Source organism: Ostrea edulis, chromosome 1, assembly GCF_947568905.1.
Source record: "Ostrea edulis chromosome 1, xbOstEdul1.1, whole genome shotgun sequence".
Lineage (NCBI taxonomy): Eukaryota > Metazoa > Mollusca > Bivalvia > Ostreida > Ostreidae > Ostrea > Ostrea edulis.
Window position 1 is genome coordinate 25,814,864 of NC_079164.1, and position 16,750 is coordinate 25,831,613.

Below are 16,750 nucleotides of genomic sequence, written 5' to 3' on the forward strand. Positions count from 1 at the left end.
ATATTATTTGAATTTATATGCGCCACCATTCAATTGAAGAGAGCAATAAATCAATTATTGCTCGCATTAATTCAATTTTTGTCAGCAATAATTGATTTCTTGCTCTCTTGAACTCTAGAGCGCATCAATTCAATTTTTGATATCATCGATTTATTTGAAGAGGGCAATAATTCAAATATACCGCTCATCAATTTAGCAGAATAATTAATCTTATCAGCAATTTAGTTAATGCGCGCAATAATTCAAAACTGAAGATATCATTAATTATTTGGATCTTTATCTAAATTGTTGCGCGCATCAAATGAATTAATGACATCTTCAAATAATTAAAGATATTTTCAATATATTGTAGTTGATGTTAATTTGTCGCTCCTAAAGGATTATGTTACTGTTACTTTTCCCTCAAAATTGTAAACCGGAAACAATGATTATGGGTATTACGTTAAGGTCGGTGACATCACCCGAAACTAAAACTATATATATATATACGCCATCAGACTAATCTCCAAACCACACTTGTGATATGATTTATTTATTTCAAATTAGGGCCCTCTTGGGCATAAGTTTAGGAGACCCGTTTCTTTTTTGAAGGAACAGGAACGCGAAGAAGTGACGAGGCTGATGCTGTGAGTAGCCGCGCGGTCATCATCACTGGAAGCTGCCTCATAGTCATCTGTATACTTTAGTAATAGCGTATTTATGCTATTCAAAAAGGTAAACAATTACATTTCAAATAGCACCTATATAATAAAGCATTTGTACGTCCAATATTCAGTTACTTCTTAAAATGTTTACAGTATTCAATGGATTCTTTACAGCCGAAAAGCAGGATTAGTGCGACACAGAAGAAGTAAGTGATTTGCATACATAATTTTGATTCTAAGTTTGGTCCATGTAGTCTAGATCTAGAGATTTATAGATGACGTATAGATTTCCAAAATGAAATGTATTTTAGAGAGTGACAGATCTGGGAATTGGACAGACGGCAATATATCTCAGAATGCAGGTTTGGGGGATGATGAGTGCATATACAGTCAAGTGAATTCTGTACACATGCAGGAACTCCCACTTCCCTGCCTGCCGTCAGCTGCCCTAGACCCGCTCTATGGTCACGCAGATGATGCGATTTATAATACTCTTTCTCTCAAACTAAAACTTGACAACAAGGTCCTGGATCCTGAATGTGATCATGTACCAAAACCCCCTGATTCTGTGTCAGTTACACAAGTTCACAGTGTATACGAAGAGCCCAGTCCATTTGTTCCTTCTGACTTGGGTCTCGAGTCGAACTCTTTAGTGAAAACGACAGTTAGTGGATATACAGATAATTACCTTCAATGTGTGGATATACCATCGCTGAAGAGAAATCGGAACACCTCGGGGATTGACATTAGTGGAGAAAATGAGGAAACGAAACATTCTGAGTGCTCAAAAAGTGAAAACGTCGGTGAAGAAATAAAGTCCTTTGCATTTGCTGTAAAATCAAACACTGAAAATCACTCCTTTCGTGGTTCCCTCGAGGAAGACGCGCCTGGCATGGTTGCAGATAATTATTATATAATATCGAAAGTCGAAGTTGAGAATCACCAGTCATTTTCAAAACCCTAAAAGACTTCCGTTTTCGGGGGTTGGAAAAAAGCGAAATAAAAATCAACATGGACAAGTCAGACCGAGAAAAAAGAATTACCACGAATAGAAAATATCGAATATGGCTGTCGGTCGGTAGTACAAATGTATACATGCATATATATTTCTTTAAAAAGATGAAAATCCGTACAGCACAATGATAATAATAAAGAAAAACACACAAAAACAAATATTTACATTTCCAGTGTTCTTTACCAATAGGCAAGTTCCGAGATATCAGCTCTTCTGTGATGGAGGTACGTTCAGTATTCTGTTGAACGCTTGGGTGGGTACAAGATGTATACATATATTATAGACTAACCATGTTAATAAGAATAAAAGTACTCAAAGCGTAAATTTTGTTTGTATCAGCCATTGGTATACATTAAACTGACCATATGAAGAATAATATATTTATTTGAATTAGGCCATTAAATTTATTATTCATTTATTTTTTATTTCCTCTTCTGCACGAATGATACTTTATCAAAGAAAGATGGTGATTATCGATTTTTGTTTGAGCTATCTTATTATCAAATAATCATAAATTTACTAAGATTGTATGCCCCAGCAGTTTGAGTGGTTGCACGATGTCTGATAATCATCCTTTAGGCAATATATGAAGGCAGCGATGTTCATTTGTACCCACCGCGTGTGCGCGAAAATATGTTTTGCGTCTCACTGTGCGTAAAAGTTCCGCAAAGGGAAAGAACTATTGGACAACTCGGAAATTGCGTATTGAAATGATAGTCATTTTCTCATGAATGTGCGTATGAATCTTGATAAATATACGAGGGCGAGTCAATAAGTAACCAGCCTATCCCATTTCCGATTGACCGAAACGGTCCCGATTTTCTTTCTTTCAATACATGTTTTATACCAGGGTACAAAATTGCACGTGTATCGAGTCATTCTTATATTAAGATATTGAATGCCAAACATGGCTAGTGATGCAAAGGCATGCTTTTCATCTAAAGTTGAGTACGTGCTATAATTCGGTACTTGTATTTAAAAGGTAAAACAGGCAAGGAAATACACGTCAGCGAGTTACCCGATGTTTATGGGTCTTCTGCGCCATCTTGTGCTCAGGTTAAATTCTGGGTAGGGGAATTCAAACGCGGTAGAACGTCTTTAGAAGATGAAGCCAGGTCTGGACGCCCACTGGATGTCATCGACGAGGACATGTGTGTAAAAAAAAAAAAAAAAAAAAAGTCCGGATCTTGTATACTCTGATAGGCGAATTCAGGTGGAAGAAATAGCGCAGGCATTAGGTATTTAACATGGTAGCGTTTCAACAATTTCGTACATGATCATTTAGGTATGCGCAAGCTAACAACCCGTTGGGTCCCCAAATCCCTTTAAGATGAGCAAATGGCAACCAGAGCATCTGTATGCAGCGCCTTGTTGAAGCGTTTTAGGTCAAAAGATGATTTTCTTTTGCGTCTGGTGACTGTAGATGAGACTTGGGTCCATTGCTATGAGCCAGAGAATAAAGCTTAGAGTCGTCAGTGGATAGGGCCTAGGTCCCTAAGGCCAAAAAAGTTCAAGACGCAACCATATGTTGGCAAGTTGATGGCCACAGTATTTTGGGACGCAAAAGGCGTTATTATGTTCGACTTTTTACCCAAGAGAAGTACAATAACTGGAGTGTACTATGCAAACTTGCTAGACCAGCGGAGAACCGCCATCCGTGAAAAACGCCGAGGTAAACTCTCTAAAGGTGTTTTGCTGCAACAGGAAAACGCGAGAGTCCACACTTGCAAAGTTGCGATGGATGCTGTAAATGGAAACGAGTATGAATTAATACCACGTCCTGCCTATTCACCTGACCTAGCTCCCAGCGACTTCTTCCTACTCCCACACTTGAAAAAGGATATCCGTGGACGTCATTTCCGGTCTGACGAAGAAATCGTGATGGCACTTGAGGAGTGGGTCAATGGAAAGGACCCTGACTTTTCAGTTCTGGGGTTATGGCATTTGAACACCGTTGGTCTAAGTGCATCACACTAGAGGGCGATTGCATCGAAAAAAAAGATGTGGGTCTCAACCGAAAATAAGTTAGGGTGGTTACTTATTGACTCGCCCTAGTAGTACGACTATCTTAACGGCTGGGAATATTCCGACAGAAATGAAAGTAAAATGTAGATATAAAAGAATAAATTCATTTTTGAAAATACATGAGGGTGTGAACAGCAAGACTTCACGCCAGCATGCTTTTTGCCCTTAAATTCATGAAGTATCGCAGTAAAATGAAATTTATTTCTTAAGAAAATCGCACGGAGAGGCCCTACGTCGATACTAGATGCAATAATGTAGCCCTGTCTGACTTTGAAGGGGGGCTACAACTCCTTAGGATCTCCGTAATGGTGCAGATGCGAGGGTGATTCACTCAAGCAATTTTTTTTCAATCATTCTAAACATTTCAAAACAATTTCGATATATTTCAATTTCTTGGTTCATATTATGCGCCATGTTTGATGAAAGTTGAACTTCCGGTTGTCAATTTATTTGCATATATGGCATGCGCATATAAAAAGGTGTTTACATCAGTGCACGAGTATGGAGGAGGAAGCGATTTTATAAAAACGAAGAGCAGGATGTAAATTTTTCAAATGATTTTCCTTTCTTTATCGGAATGGCTCGAGTAACTACATTTTCATGCTGTTGTTTTTAACCTACGAGATCTCGCGATAACAAGCATGGCGGAGCAGACGAAGAATTTTGCATGTTGTACATGATATTTAATGGGGAGTGTCTTTATTAGACATGCCCAAGGGCAAAGTTGGTACTCTTCTTAGGGTGTTGCTATAAACGTGGAACGGAAAACACTATAGAACGGAATTTTTAGAATTTGAATGATTAATGTACTTGATATTTCACAAAAATTGGGAAAATGTGCTTTCTATTGATCAAAATCAAAATTTTAGGACTTTGTTTACTAACGGTAAACAATTTTATCTTAAAACTATGCACCATAAATTGATTAGCTAATTAAAACGTTTGTATAAGAGTTTATAAAGAATTTTAAGACAATTTTGAAATTTCGGCGTTGACGAGCAACGACGAATGGAAATTATAATCCCCCCCCCCCATCTCGTGACAAAACGCCTTTAACGCACATGTATTCATTATTGCATGTAGTGACCACAGCACTCCATAGGCCACTTCTGGCAGTTTATTTCTAACTAAATACTAATATCTTATCATTTAATTACTTCTGTAATAATTAGATGACCTTTCAATTCCATTCAAACATAAATTCTCTGTTAGCCTTTTAGCATCTTCACAATTCAGGGGTTATTTTAAAATTCGTTACCTTGCACGGCCTTTTAGCTATATATTATGAAATAAATCTTTTAATTCCTTCAGGAAGTATGCTACACCAGAGAAATTTGATATGGGTGAAAAGTGGAAAATTTGTAAATACAAAAGTATTTTGAAATTGAAAACTTTAAAATTTACTTTATTTAGTCCAAAAATGCAGTTTTAGTTGAAAACAATCTGGAAATTTTTTTTAAAACCCCTGCTGGACTCGATCACACGATCTACAGTTCAGCAACCGACGTGCTTTTTTTCTTCTTCTCTTTTTGCAGCCGACGTGCTAACCTACTGAGCTACTTGCTGATATTTATATTTTCATCCATGTTTTAAAAGGAAGTCAGCCATTATGACTATGGAGAATACCTCCTTAAACTTCACCTTAATTTTCATTGGTTCTGTATGCAAGGTGAAGATAACGAACAGTGATCAATCTCGTAACTCCTACAAGCAATACAAAATAGATAGTTGGGCAAACACGGACCCCTGGACACACCAGAGGTGGGATCAGGTGCCTAGGAGGAGTAAGCATCCCCTGTTGACCGGTCACACCCGCCGTGAGCCCTATATCCTGATCAGGTAAACGGAGTTATCCGCAGTCAAAATCAGTGTGCCAAGAACGGCTTAACAATCGGTATGAAACACGTCAGACAGCATTTGACCCAATGCGAGGTTGTATTGATGAACTAGATCGTTATAACGACCATAGAATTTGCGAAATGCTGACTTCAATCGAGACTGTTGAAATCCCTGTACCATCAACTTGTTTGTCAGTAGCTTACCTCGATTTAAAAACTGACTATACCCAGAACAAGCTCTTGCATATCGAATCAGTTGAGATATATAAACACCATATGCAGGTGATAATGAAGTATTGTTACATAAATATGGGAAGTTGACGATGGAGAAGCCGAGGTCATCCCGTTCGTCATACAGATGAGTTGTCAGTTTGCCGTTAATGTCTACTTTCAATAAAATATCTAAGTATGAAGCAGAAGTGGGCGACTCTGTGGTGTCCTTTATTTCGAGCTCACAGGGACATATCAAATCGACATATGAATGAAAGCTATCATTGTTAATAGACAAAACGTCATCGATATATCTAAAAGTCGAATTGAAGGTCACAGCGAGAGATTTTTTCTTCTCACGTAGAAGTTTTTGAATAAATTCAAAAAAATGTGTCAATCTTCTTTTTTCCCGCTGTACCTCTTCGGGTTCAACACTAATCTGCAGGATACCGGTGTAACCGTGGTGGCTGTCGCTGGTGACCAGGGTCGCTCTTAACAGAATATACAGGGAAAAGAACTACTCCAATCACCGGCTTCTGTGCATGCGTGGTGTTTAACGCGAAGCGGTGCCCCATTGGTTTTAAATCCATAGTAATAATAAACCCCCTTCTCAGTTTTCTGTTTCGTATGCACATAATAACTTGAAAGATACAAATTAACTTGTATTATCAAACTCCAAAATTGATATTTTAATGCATAAGATTTCTGAATCGATTTTCAAAGCATATTTACAATAGTGTTACCTCCATAACAATTCCTAAGTCATCTTTTATATTCTAATCACATTATACCAGGTGTGAACAAGGCACAGGTTGACCTCTTAAACTTGGATTAACGTGCAGGTGTAAACAATTACCTGTAAATAAAATAACACCAGGTTATTCTACCGTGACCAACCTTCGTAATCGTATAATTAAAGCATATTTACAATAGTACCACTCGCCCGACTTACGAACAATATTCAGCATTGTTTTATTATTCATTTATTTATTTTTCATAGTAATTTTCTTCTCTCACCCTCTTTTATTTCAAATATATTTTCTGATTATCTGAATTCAAATTATCTCCGATATGTGAACAACCACACATCTACTGTATACAACTCGGAGGTCTACTTTGGGTGTTTTTGTACAAAAGTGGAAGACTTTCCTATTACGAGACAATTGTTTTTGTGTTAAAATTTAACCAACTAGACTCTATATACAAATAGCTGGGTCGTGTATAGGAACCAGCAGGCATGAGGGATTGTGCCATCCTTCTTATTCCCAATAAAAAAAAAGACAACAAAACTAACGTCTGGCGGCTTTTTTCTTCTTCTTTATTTACATAATATCTATTTATTTATTTTCAAGGTCAATGTAGATCTGTTCGCTTATGCCCCAACTATAATTGCTTACAAAGGACACGTTTCAGTTTCACGAAATTAGTTAAAATAGCATTCATGTTTGGTATACGGACAAAAAGTCACAGGATAAACGTCACTGGACAGAAAGTCACAAAATATGAAGGAAAAGTCACAAAAATGACTTAGCAAACGAGACCCCATATATACTTTTAAGATAATAATAACAGGTGGTACCCAAATGCTCACTAAAGCTGTTGTTCAGACACCAGACATTTCTTGCAGTGGATAGGAGGTAGAAGGGAATACATGTCATCATTATTGGTGTTTGTTTTGCCACAATTAGCACTTTCAGTTCATTATTAGATGTTCATTATTGTGTCGCCTGCGTTACACGCAGTGGCGACATATAGGGATCACTATCCGTCGTCTTGCGTCGTCCTGCGTCGTCGTCTGGCGTCGTCGTCACAAAAAAATTCTGTCACAGTTTTCTCAAGAACCACATGGGGCAACTCCCTGATATTTGGCACAGAGCATCAGTGTGGCCAACTGTATTGTGTAAGACATTTTCGAATCTGTCGCTTATCAACTTCCTGTTTGCCGGGACTTAGAATTTTTTACAGCAAAAAAATTTCTGTCAGATTTCTCAAGAACCACATGGGGCAACTCCCTGATATTTGGCACAGAGCATCAGTATGGCCAACTGTATTGTGTAACACATTTTCGAATCTGTCGCTTATCAACTTCCTGTTTGCCGGGACTTAGAATTTTTTACAGCAAAAAAATTTTTTGCTTAAGATTTTATTTTATGATTAACTGAAGGACAGTATTTTTATGTACAAAAGGACAGTATTTGTAATTCCCATACTGAAGGACAGTATATGTGATTTCAGAACAGCACTAATTATGATTTTTCTTGAGAAACAGTAAATTGGATATATAAAAAGACAACAAGACTAAGCAGTAAACCCAACAGATAATTACTTATGGTTATTACCATTGTCTTCAAGAGCACAGTAACAGGTTGATACTTATTTTCAAAGATATGTTTTCATTCAGTCTACATTTAATAAATATCTTAATTTCAAACAGATTCTCCCAAAAATTCCATTCCATAATAATGTCTCATCTTTCAATTTCAATTAAGTTATCGTTAAAGAATGTTTAGTAATTCTCAAAACCTTTAAAAGGAGTATTAAACTGACAAAAACCATTTGAATAATTTACTTTTTCAACATTATACGTGATATATTACATATAGAATGAACTAGCAGGCGACACATGTCTTCCGGGGAAGACTTAATACTGCGTTAGATAATAAGAAAGGAAAAATCATTAACTTGTTTATATAGCAATTATTATATGATAGTTCACTTACTTCTTGTTTTGACAATAATCAGGAGTGAAAGGAAGCCAACCATAATTCTGCCATCAGGTTTTGTTTTGACAATCATTACATGTAATATGTAGTATACTAAACCAAATGATCATCCAGCTTATTTTTATTTTATCTAAATAAGAAATTTCTCTTTTTAAAAACCAAAATGATATTTTACAATAAATATGATAAAAGGAATATCAATTTTATAATTATTATGAAAATCTCATAGAAAATATAAATACTGCATATATATTTTCTTAAACTTTACAAAAAGAACAGATATGTTTTCAAATATAAATCAAAAATCAATAGTTTTTTATTTTCTTATAAACTGTGACTTTTTGTCCTGTGACATTTTGTTCTACTATCATAAAATTCTAATTGTGACTTTTGGTCTTATTTTCTTATAAAACAGTGACTTTTTGTCCTGTGACATGTTGTCCTACTTTCATAAAATTTCTTGTAACTTTTTGCCCATGGTCATATTGGCCGTGACTTTTTGTAATTTGTAAAGTTGTAAATGGTTTGAAAGGTACATAATTTCTGCACAATGTATATATTAATTATGACTTTAAAAGTTGAAATATTTTCATGATCCTGGTTCTAATTAGGAACATTTATTTGAATCAGTTTTTATATCATAAAATTACAATTTTCTTGTATCAAATTCATGACAAGGAACTACGTAAAAATGAGCAGTACTTTGAGTGAATCTCACTCTTTGCAGTCAGCCAATAATATGATAGGACTGGCTTCACGAGTATGTACAATGTTTAATATCATCATGAAAGCTGCCGTCTTTGGATCGTCTTTTGTCTTGCGTCTCGGAAGATCTACCGAAGCAGACACGAGAATAAAATATTTTGGAGTTGGTGACATGACAGCAAAGGAGCCAAATCAAACCTGCCTGCAAAACCTGCTTCAGTTTGCCCGTGATCGAGTTTTCGTTCATCTCGGTGGAAACGACAATAGCGTTGACGGACAACCTAGGAAGGTGGCTGCAAACGTCCTACAACTGGTGCAGGTCCTAGAAGACAGCGGAGTTGGAACTGTTCTCGTGGGACAGATTCTAGACAGGGGTGGTAATTTCAAGAAGAGCCCCGGTCTGACAAGCGATATCTTCAGGAGGAAGAGGAACAGGATCAACACAATTCTGCGAGCAAAGCTCGGAAAAAGATTTATCTTACTTCGGCTGAAACATCCCCAGGACTTTGCGGCTGATGGTGTTCATATTTCCCAGGGAAACCTATGGAAATATGGCGCACAGATAAGGAGAGCTCTTCAGACGGAGTAAAGCTCGAGAAGAAAACTGGCCCTTTTAAGGGCCACAGAAATATTTCGAAAAGATGCCTCAAATAACATACATTCAGAGAGGCGACATCTTCTTAAGATTCGAAACATATACTCCCTTATTACCAGCATACAGCCTCACCGAACTTTCCATCAAACACATAAAAATCCAAAAATCATTTGTTTTCAGTCTTATGGCCCGAAATATATGTATAAAATTGGCATATCTTTAAAAAATAAATAAATAGCCAAAGTAGAAATGTTATTGAAGAAACTAAAAACATATCCTATTGCAAATGGTTTACAAAATATTTCCAAGAGCATGTTTACAGCGATCAATACCATAATTCAAGCGTTCCATAATCATATCATTAAGTAAACCATTTGTTTCACTATATCGCAAAACACGCACCATAATATAAATGTTAGCATAAATTAATTAAAATATGATACAATTACATTTAAAAGGCATCAATGCACTTTGTTACGTAGGACTTATATCTTATTGTATACAATTTCATAAATAACATTCACACAGTTAGGCGTAGTGCAGGAGTGTAAAATGCAGATGATATAATAATCACCATCAGTATTTCACAGACACTTAGGATGGGTTTTGAAAGGGAGGGTTGGCAGAAATATAATTCACAACTCTTATCTAAAATATAGCTGACAAGCCAATAAAAAGAATTTCATGAACACGAAAATTCGTTTTCGGTTTAATTTTTTGGAGGGGAGGGGGGTAAGTTCCGACTTTTCTGAAATGAAAAAAAAATGAATTATATTATACATTACGACATGAGTATTTGACTGCTCAGCGACAAAAAGAGGGAGTGTTGGGGAACCAGCCTGTCAACGAATATTTTCATTTTAAATTAAAAGTATAATTCGCAAAATATGCTCGGAGAAAAGGACGCACATCCCCTAGGTATACGTTAGGAAAGTCACAAGACAAAAAGTCACAAAATCGGTAAGACAAGTCGGTAAGTCGCAGGACAAAAAGTGACAATGATGATTTTTGATCAGAGGCGGTTTTTCTTTTTAAAAAAAAAAGTAGGGACATTTATGGTTATATTTCTTGGTGCGAAAATGTCTTGGGCATTACATCCCTTATCAGCCATAATACTATCACATGGATCACAATTGTGGAGCAAAGAGCTGCATTCAGTAATCTCTCTGTCGCTTGCACTACCTCCATATGCACTTGACACAAAGGAAACTAGTCCACCAGGTGTTGCACCAACAAGAACTTTAGACGTGTTACGATTTTTATAAGAAGAAAAAGTTAACTGTTGTGCTTTCGAATTTGTTGGTTTTTTGATAGGACATTCTGTCCCGTCGATTATAACTCTAGTTTTAGGATACGACCTTTTAAATCCAGACGGGGTAAAATGGCGAACTAGTTCTTGTATGGGCTAGATACTTACTTGTCGCCATTGATGTGATAAGAAATTAATCCACGTAATTATGATATTTTGAACTTCTGTCTCCGATATGCCAAACATGCGCGATAGCGCAAAATTTGTGGTATTTCTTCTCAATTTCATCAGCGAAAGAAAAAATTGATTTGGAACATCCAACTTCACAACCTGGTTATACATGTAAATTAGGCAATATGCCACAGGACCCAAAGTGTGTAAAACAAAATAAAACTTGTTAATATCCTCTAAACCAGTGTAATAATGTACACCAGCAGGATCATTGTCAAAATGTTCTATACTGAACATGGGTAGTTTAGTTGTTTGAGTTTCAGGGAGGGGGGGTGGGGGGGGGGGGGGGGGGGGCTGGAGTCGTATTTCAGAATGACCGTTTCATATTTTGTCAGAACTGACTAGTGTATGGTCTGTAAAAGGTGCAAATAAGTGGCGGTTTGATTTGAACTAGATAATATAAGTGTAGTTTCAGAACTCGCGAGAAAAAAAATTGGAAAAATAATTATTTTGAATTAATTATGAGCGTCGGTGACTGGAGTCGCACTTCAGAATGACCGTTTCATATTTTGTCAGAACTGACTAGTGTATGGTCTGTAAAAGTTGTAAAAGTTGCAAATAGGTGGCGATTTGATTTGAACTGGATAATCTAAGTGTAGTTTCAGAATTCGGGAGAGAAAAATGGGGAAAATAATTATTTTTTGAATTAATTATGAGCGTCGGTGACTGGAGTCGCACTTCAGAATGACCGTTTCATATTTTGTCAGAACTGACTAGTGTATGGTCTGTAAAAGTTGCAAAAAGGTGCAAATAGGTGGCGGTTTGATTTGAACTAGATAATCTAAGTGCAGTTTTAGAACTCGGGAGAAAAAAAAGGGAAAAATAATTATTTTGAATTAATTATGAGCGTCGGTGACTGGAGTCGTACTTCAGAATGACCGTTTCATATTTTGTCAGCTGATCCAGCTGCTGGGTCACAGTGCAGTTCAATGGCATACACATCTGTATTGTATGCCTCAGTAACAAATATTTGCTCATGGTCTGCAGTTGATGTCAACCGTGTTATGTTTCAAGGCCATACCCTGCATACTAATCAATTAATTTCTTTACACAGGGATTTGCCAAACTCGGACCTTCGGCTAGCCATTGATGAATTGCCAACACAGCCAACCATCCTCATTGACAATTCACCCTTTTCTTTCCAGGTTGAAAAATCATGTCCAGCATTCTTTCTTTTTCAGGATTTTCAGTCGGAGTTTATTCCAGTCTGTTCTACGTTTTAAACCAATTTCGAACACTGCTTTTCTGTTACTATAATTCAGAAAAATATACTGACACCAACATATTTCAGTGGGGGGGGGTCTTCTTTTTTGTTTTACCACACCCAAACATATAAAAGATGCGGTGGCTACAAATGAAGGGAAGAAAGAAAAAGAATTTCAGTCTAAAATGCATTAAAATGACCATTTTAAATCATTCTTTTTAAATGAGTTAACTTCCCCCCAACCCCACAGTAAGCTATAGATCTGCCACTGTATTTGAGTGCAACCTGATGTTATAATAGAACAGACGTAGCTCAAGAATTGCAAATTCATATGAAATTATGCTACTCTAAAGATTTCTTCGTAAAAAATGTATAATTCCAATCCAATAAAAAATTAACAGACTGATTGAAATGGATCACAGATTAAAATGTATCACAATAAGGGAAATTGGGATGTTTTGGAGAATTGACAAATTCAATACAGAAAGAATTAAAAGGATCAGTAAATGATGCCATAATACTTGCCCTTTGACCTCTAAATATCAGGGTTCTACCATATAGAAATTTAATGTAAGCTCGAGAATGTCCAATATATAGGATGTTTTCTATTCGTTTTTCACAGGGTAAATAATTCATATTGTTCATTCCAAATATAACTGATTATTGCATTAGTATACCTTTTTTCTAGTATGTTTTCAAAGAAATGAATTTAAACTAATTTCATGTGTTTTGAACTACGTGAAGTAAATTACTTTAATGGAGTATGAACTCTTCATCTCCATTCTTAACATTAATTCATCATAAATTATCCACATTTTCGAATACTGAATGTCTGATATCATCATTAAAAAACACTAGATATCTATAAATATGATGTTTACCTAGAAATGTAAACCTGAGTCGGTCAAAAACAGGCACCTATCTTTTAAGTCAGGTTAGTGTTACATAACTATGATAAGTTTATTGGATTGGCTAGTTGTGTTTTGTGCTCATTTAATTACAAATGAAAATTAGTCATCGGGCATCGATTATTCTGACCACAAACTATGTCGAAAATCTGCTTTAAAATTCATAACTAATTGCGCAAAAAATTAAAACTAAATACTTAAGCATTTCAACACCTATATAAAAATACTTCATTGACATGCTTGATATGAAAAAGGTAATTGCTTTTCGATATTAAAAAACACAATAGAGGAAATTCGAGTCACACCTTTGTTTAGAATTAGACTGGTACAGTGGAACTCAACTATCGATCCCAAAATGAAGCAAACCTTTCATTTATATCGGACTTGTTCGCCTTTAAATTTGATGTGTGATACATAAATATATAATATACCAGATATAGAACTAAATTCAAATTCAATTATATTAAAAATATTTAGTTCGATTAAAAGGAAGTTCGATTTAAAAAGACAGAGAAATTGTTGAAAAATCATATATGTTTTCCAATGCTGTTTTCGTGGTGGGGGTGGGGTGGGGTGGGGTGGGGGTGTCTCTTATTTATTGGATCATCTTCGTTAGCCAAGGGTGACGCTCCACGGTGTTTCTCTTTCATCAAGAGAAAAGAGAAACACCGTGGAGCGTCATCCTTAGCTAGTGAAGATGTCATTGGATAGGCTCGTTAATTAGTTTCTTAAAGTGGCAGCCAGAATAAGGTAATACAATTTGAAAAGGGTTGAATCATTCAAGTCTTTCTCAGTATATTCATTCTATATCTTTTATTTGTGAAAGAACATACTGTCACAATCGAGGAATGGGTGGCCGGAAAAATGACAAGGCTGGTAAAACGAAGTGGTATCCACAGCCACTTGCTTAATATTTTTCTATAATAATTCTAATATATATATATATATATATATTATATATATATATAACAGTGAAATCTGACGATGACTTCCCATTTTCTTTGTAATTTCTACTTTCTTTTTTCATAATAAGACTTTTGATTTGACAAAATACTGACTTTCTCATTACATTATTGCATACGCTAATTAGTCTGGTCCCCGCCCCGCCACTCATCGATCATTCGTTATTAATCGGGGCTGGGACCAGACTAGTTCTACTGTTAAATTGTTATATCAAGTTTCGAAGGAAAAGGAGTTCATAGCCCGACAACTCAAAAGAGCGAAGTGGGAAACCTATCTCAGTGAAAATATTTCAGGAAAACGTTAGGAATTTTACTATGTGAACGCATCATTATGCACAAAAGAAACAAAATTAATTTATTTTCAATACCATATTATATGTTGTATAGTTACAAACTCTTTCCTTCACAAACTTAAACTTGTAGACAATGATTGTGTTCATTTTACAAAAGCGAAAGAGAAACAGTCACTAATACTTGTTATGACTGTGCGTATGTATCTGCCTTCTGGAGAGATTTTGTGGAATGGTACAATGCACTTGAAAAAGATTATAAAATCACAAAAAGAAGTGTGTTACTAGGCAATATTGATGGAAGCTGTTTGGAAAATTTTCTTCTTTTGTTAGCAAAAAAGCACATTTATTACTCCAGATCACAGGGCTCAAAACCCAAATTTTCAGATGCATTTGATTTGTTTAAATACTATAGAAATTTAGAAAAATATTTTCAAAATGTATTTCATAGCAAATCCAAAATGCTTGGTAAATTGGCATTGTATGATAATATAATGGACAACTAGTTTGTTGAAAATCACTATACATTTATATGAAAAATAAAATAATTACCTTTATCTTTGAATTTGCATGTGTATATATGTATTTTTATGTGTGTATTTATATTTATGTGTGTGTATGTATATATTATACATGTATACATTATATGTACAATTCATTGTTATTGTTGATTTAGAAGGTACACGGAGTAATTGCAAATGTGAATGAGCGAGTATAGATTACACTTTGTATGTATAAATGTGTTGAAAATACAAAAATAAAACATTAAAAAAACAAAGGAGCACAGTTCGTGCCCAGGGGATTTCCAACAGACTGTTGGAAGACCTCATCACCAAAGACCACGAAGATTTTGTCAATGAGGAACTCCAGCATATTTTTTAATTCAACTTCAGAGTACTTGTGTATGAAATCAGAGTGGCGTTTAACAAAATATTTTTGGGATGACTGATCACTAGATAGGAATATTTGCGTTTTCCTTTTTTAGCTCACCTGAACCGAAGGTTCAAGTGAGCTTTCTGATCGATTTTTGTCCGTCGTCTGTCTGTCCGTCCGTCTGCCTGTCTGTCCGTCTGTCTGTTAAACTTTTCACATTTTCGACTTCTTCTCCAGAACCACTGGGCCAATTTCAACCAAACATGGCCAAAAGCATCCTTGAGTGAAGGGCTTTCAAGTTTGTTCAAATGAAGGGCCATGCCCCTTTTAAAGGGGAGATAATCACAAAAATGCAAAAATAGGGTGGGGTCATTTAAAAATCTTCTTCTCAAGAACCACTGGGCCAGAAGAGCTGAAATTTACCTGAAAGCTTCCTGACATATTTCAGATTCAAGTTTGTTCAAATCATGGCCCCCAGTGGTAGGATGAGGCCACAAGGGGGATCAAAGTTTTACATACAAATATATAGGGGAAAACTTTAAAAATCTTCTTCTCAAGAACCACTAAGCCAGAAAAGCTGAGATTTACATGAAAGCTTCCTGACATAATACAGATTCAAGTTTGTTCAAATCATGGGCCCCTGGGGTTGGATGGGGCCACAATAGGGGATCAAAGTTTTACATACAAATATATAGGAAAAATCTTTTAAAATCTTCTTCTCAAGAACCACCGAGTCAGAAAAGCTGATTTTTACATGTAAACTTTCTGACATAGTGCAGATTCAAGTTTGTTCAAATCATGGCCCCCGGGGATAGGATGGGGCCCCAAGGGGAGATCAAAGTTTTGCATACAAATATATAGGGAAAAACTTTAAAAAATCTTCTTCTCAAGAACCACTAAGCCAGAAAAGCAGAGATTTATACGAAAGCTTCCTGACATAATGTAGATTCAAGTTTGTTCAAATCATGGCCCCCGGGGGTAGGATGGGGCCACAAGGGGGATCAAAGTTTTACATACAAATATATAGTTAAAATCTTTTTCTCAATAACCACTGAGTCAGAAAAGCTGATATTTACAAGAAAACTTTCTGACATAGTGCAGATTCAAGTTTGTTCAAATCATGGCCCCCGGGGGTTAGGATGGGGCCACAAGTGGGGGGTGAAAGTTTTACATACAAATATAGGAAAAAGCTTTAAAAATCTTCTTCTCAAGAACCATTGTGCCAAAGAAGTTGACATTTACATGAAAGCTTTCTGACATAGTGTAGATTCAAGTTTG

General features: G+C 35.9%; 1 protein-coding gene across 3 annotated transcripts in view; it reads left to right on the top strand.

Annotated features, from left to right (window-relative positions):
• LOC125663814 (uncharacterized) overlaps positions 1–2,226 on the top strand; it is a 6,729-nt gene extending 4,503 nt beyond the window's left edge. Inside the window, exons 4-6 of one of the 3 annotated variants that reach the window (XR_008802769.1) lie at positions 592–714; positions 819–850; positions 956–2,222. Coding sequence is in view for 1 of the 3 variants with exons in the window: in XM_056163976.1 (XP_056019951.1) it covers positions 592–686 (95 nt within the window). In the remaining 2 variants the exon portion in view is untranslated. Of the gene's footprint in view, positions 1–591; positions 851–955 lie in introns of all 3 variants that reach the window. The other 2 variants (XR_008802804.1, XM_056163976.1) reach the window with 2 other exon arrangements.
• The last annotated feature ends 14,524 nt before the right edge of the window (positions 2,227–16,750 follow it).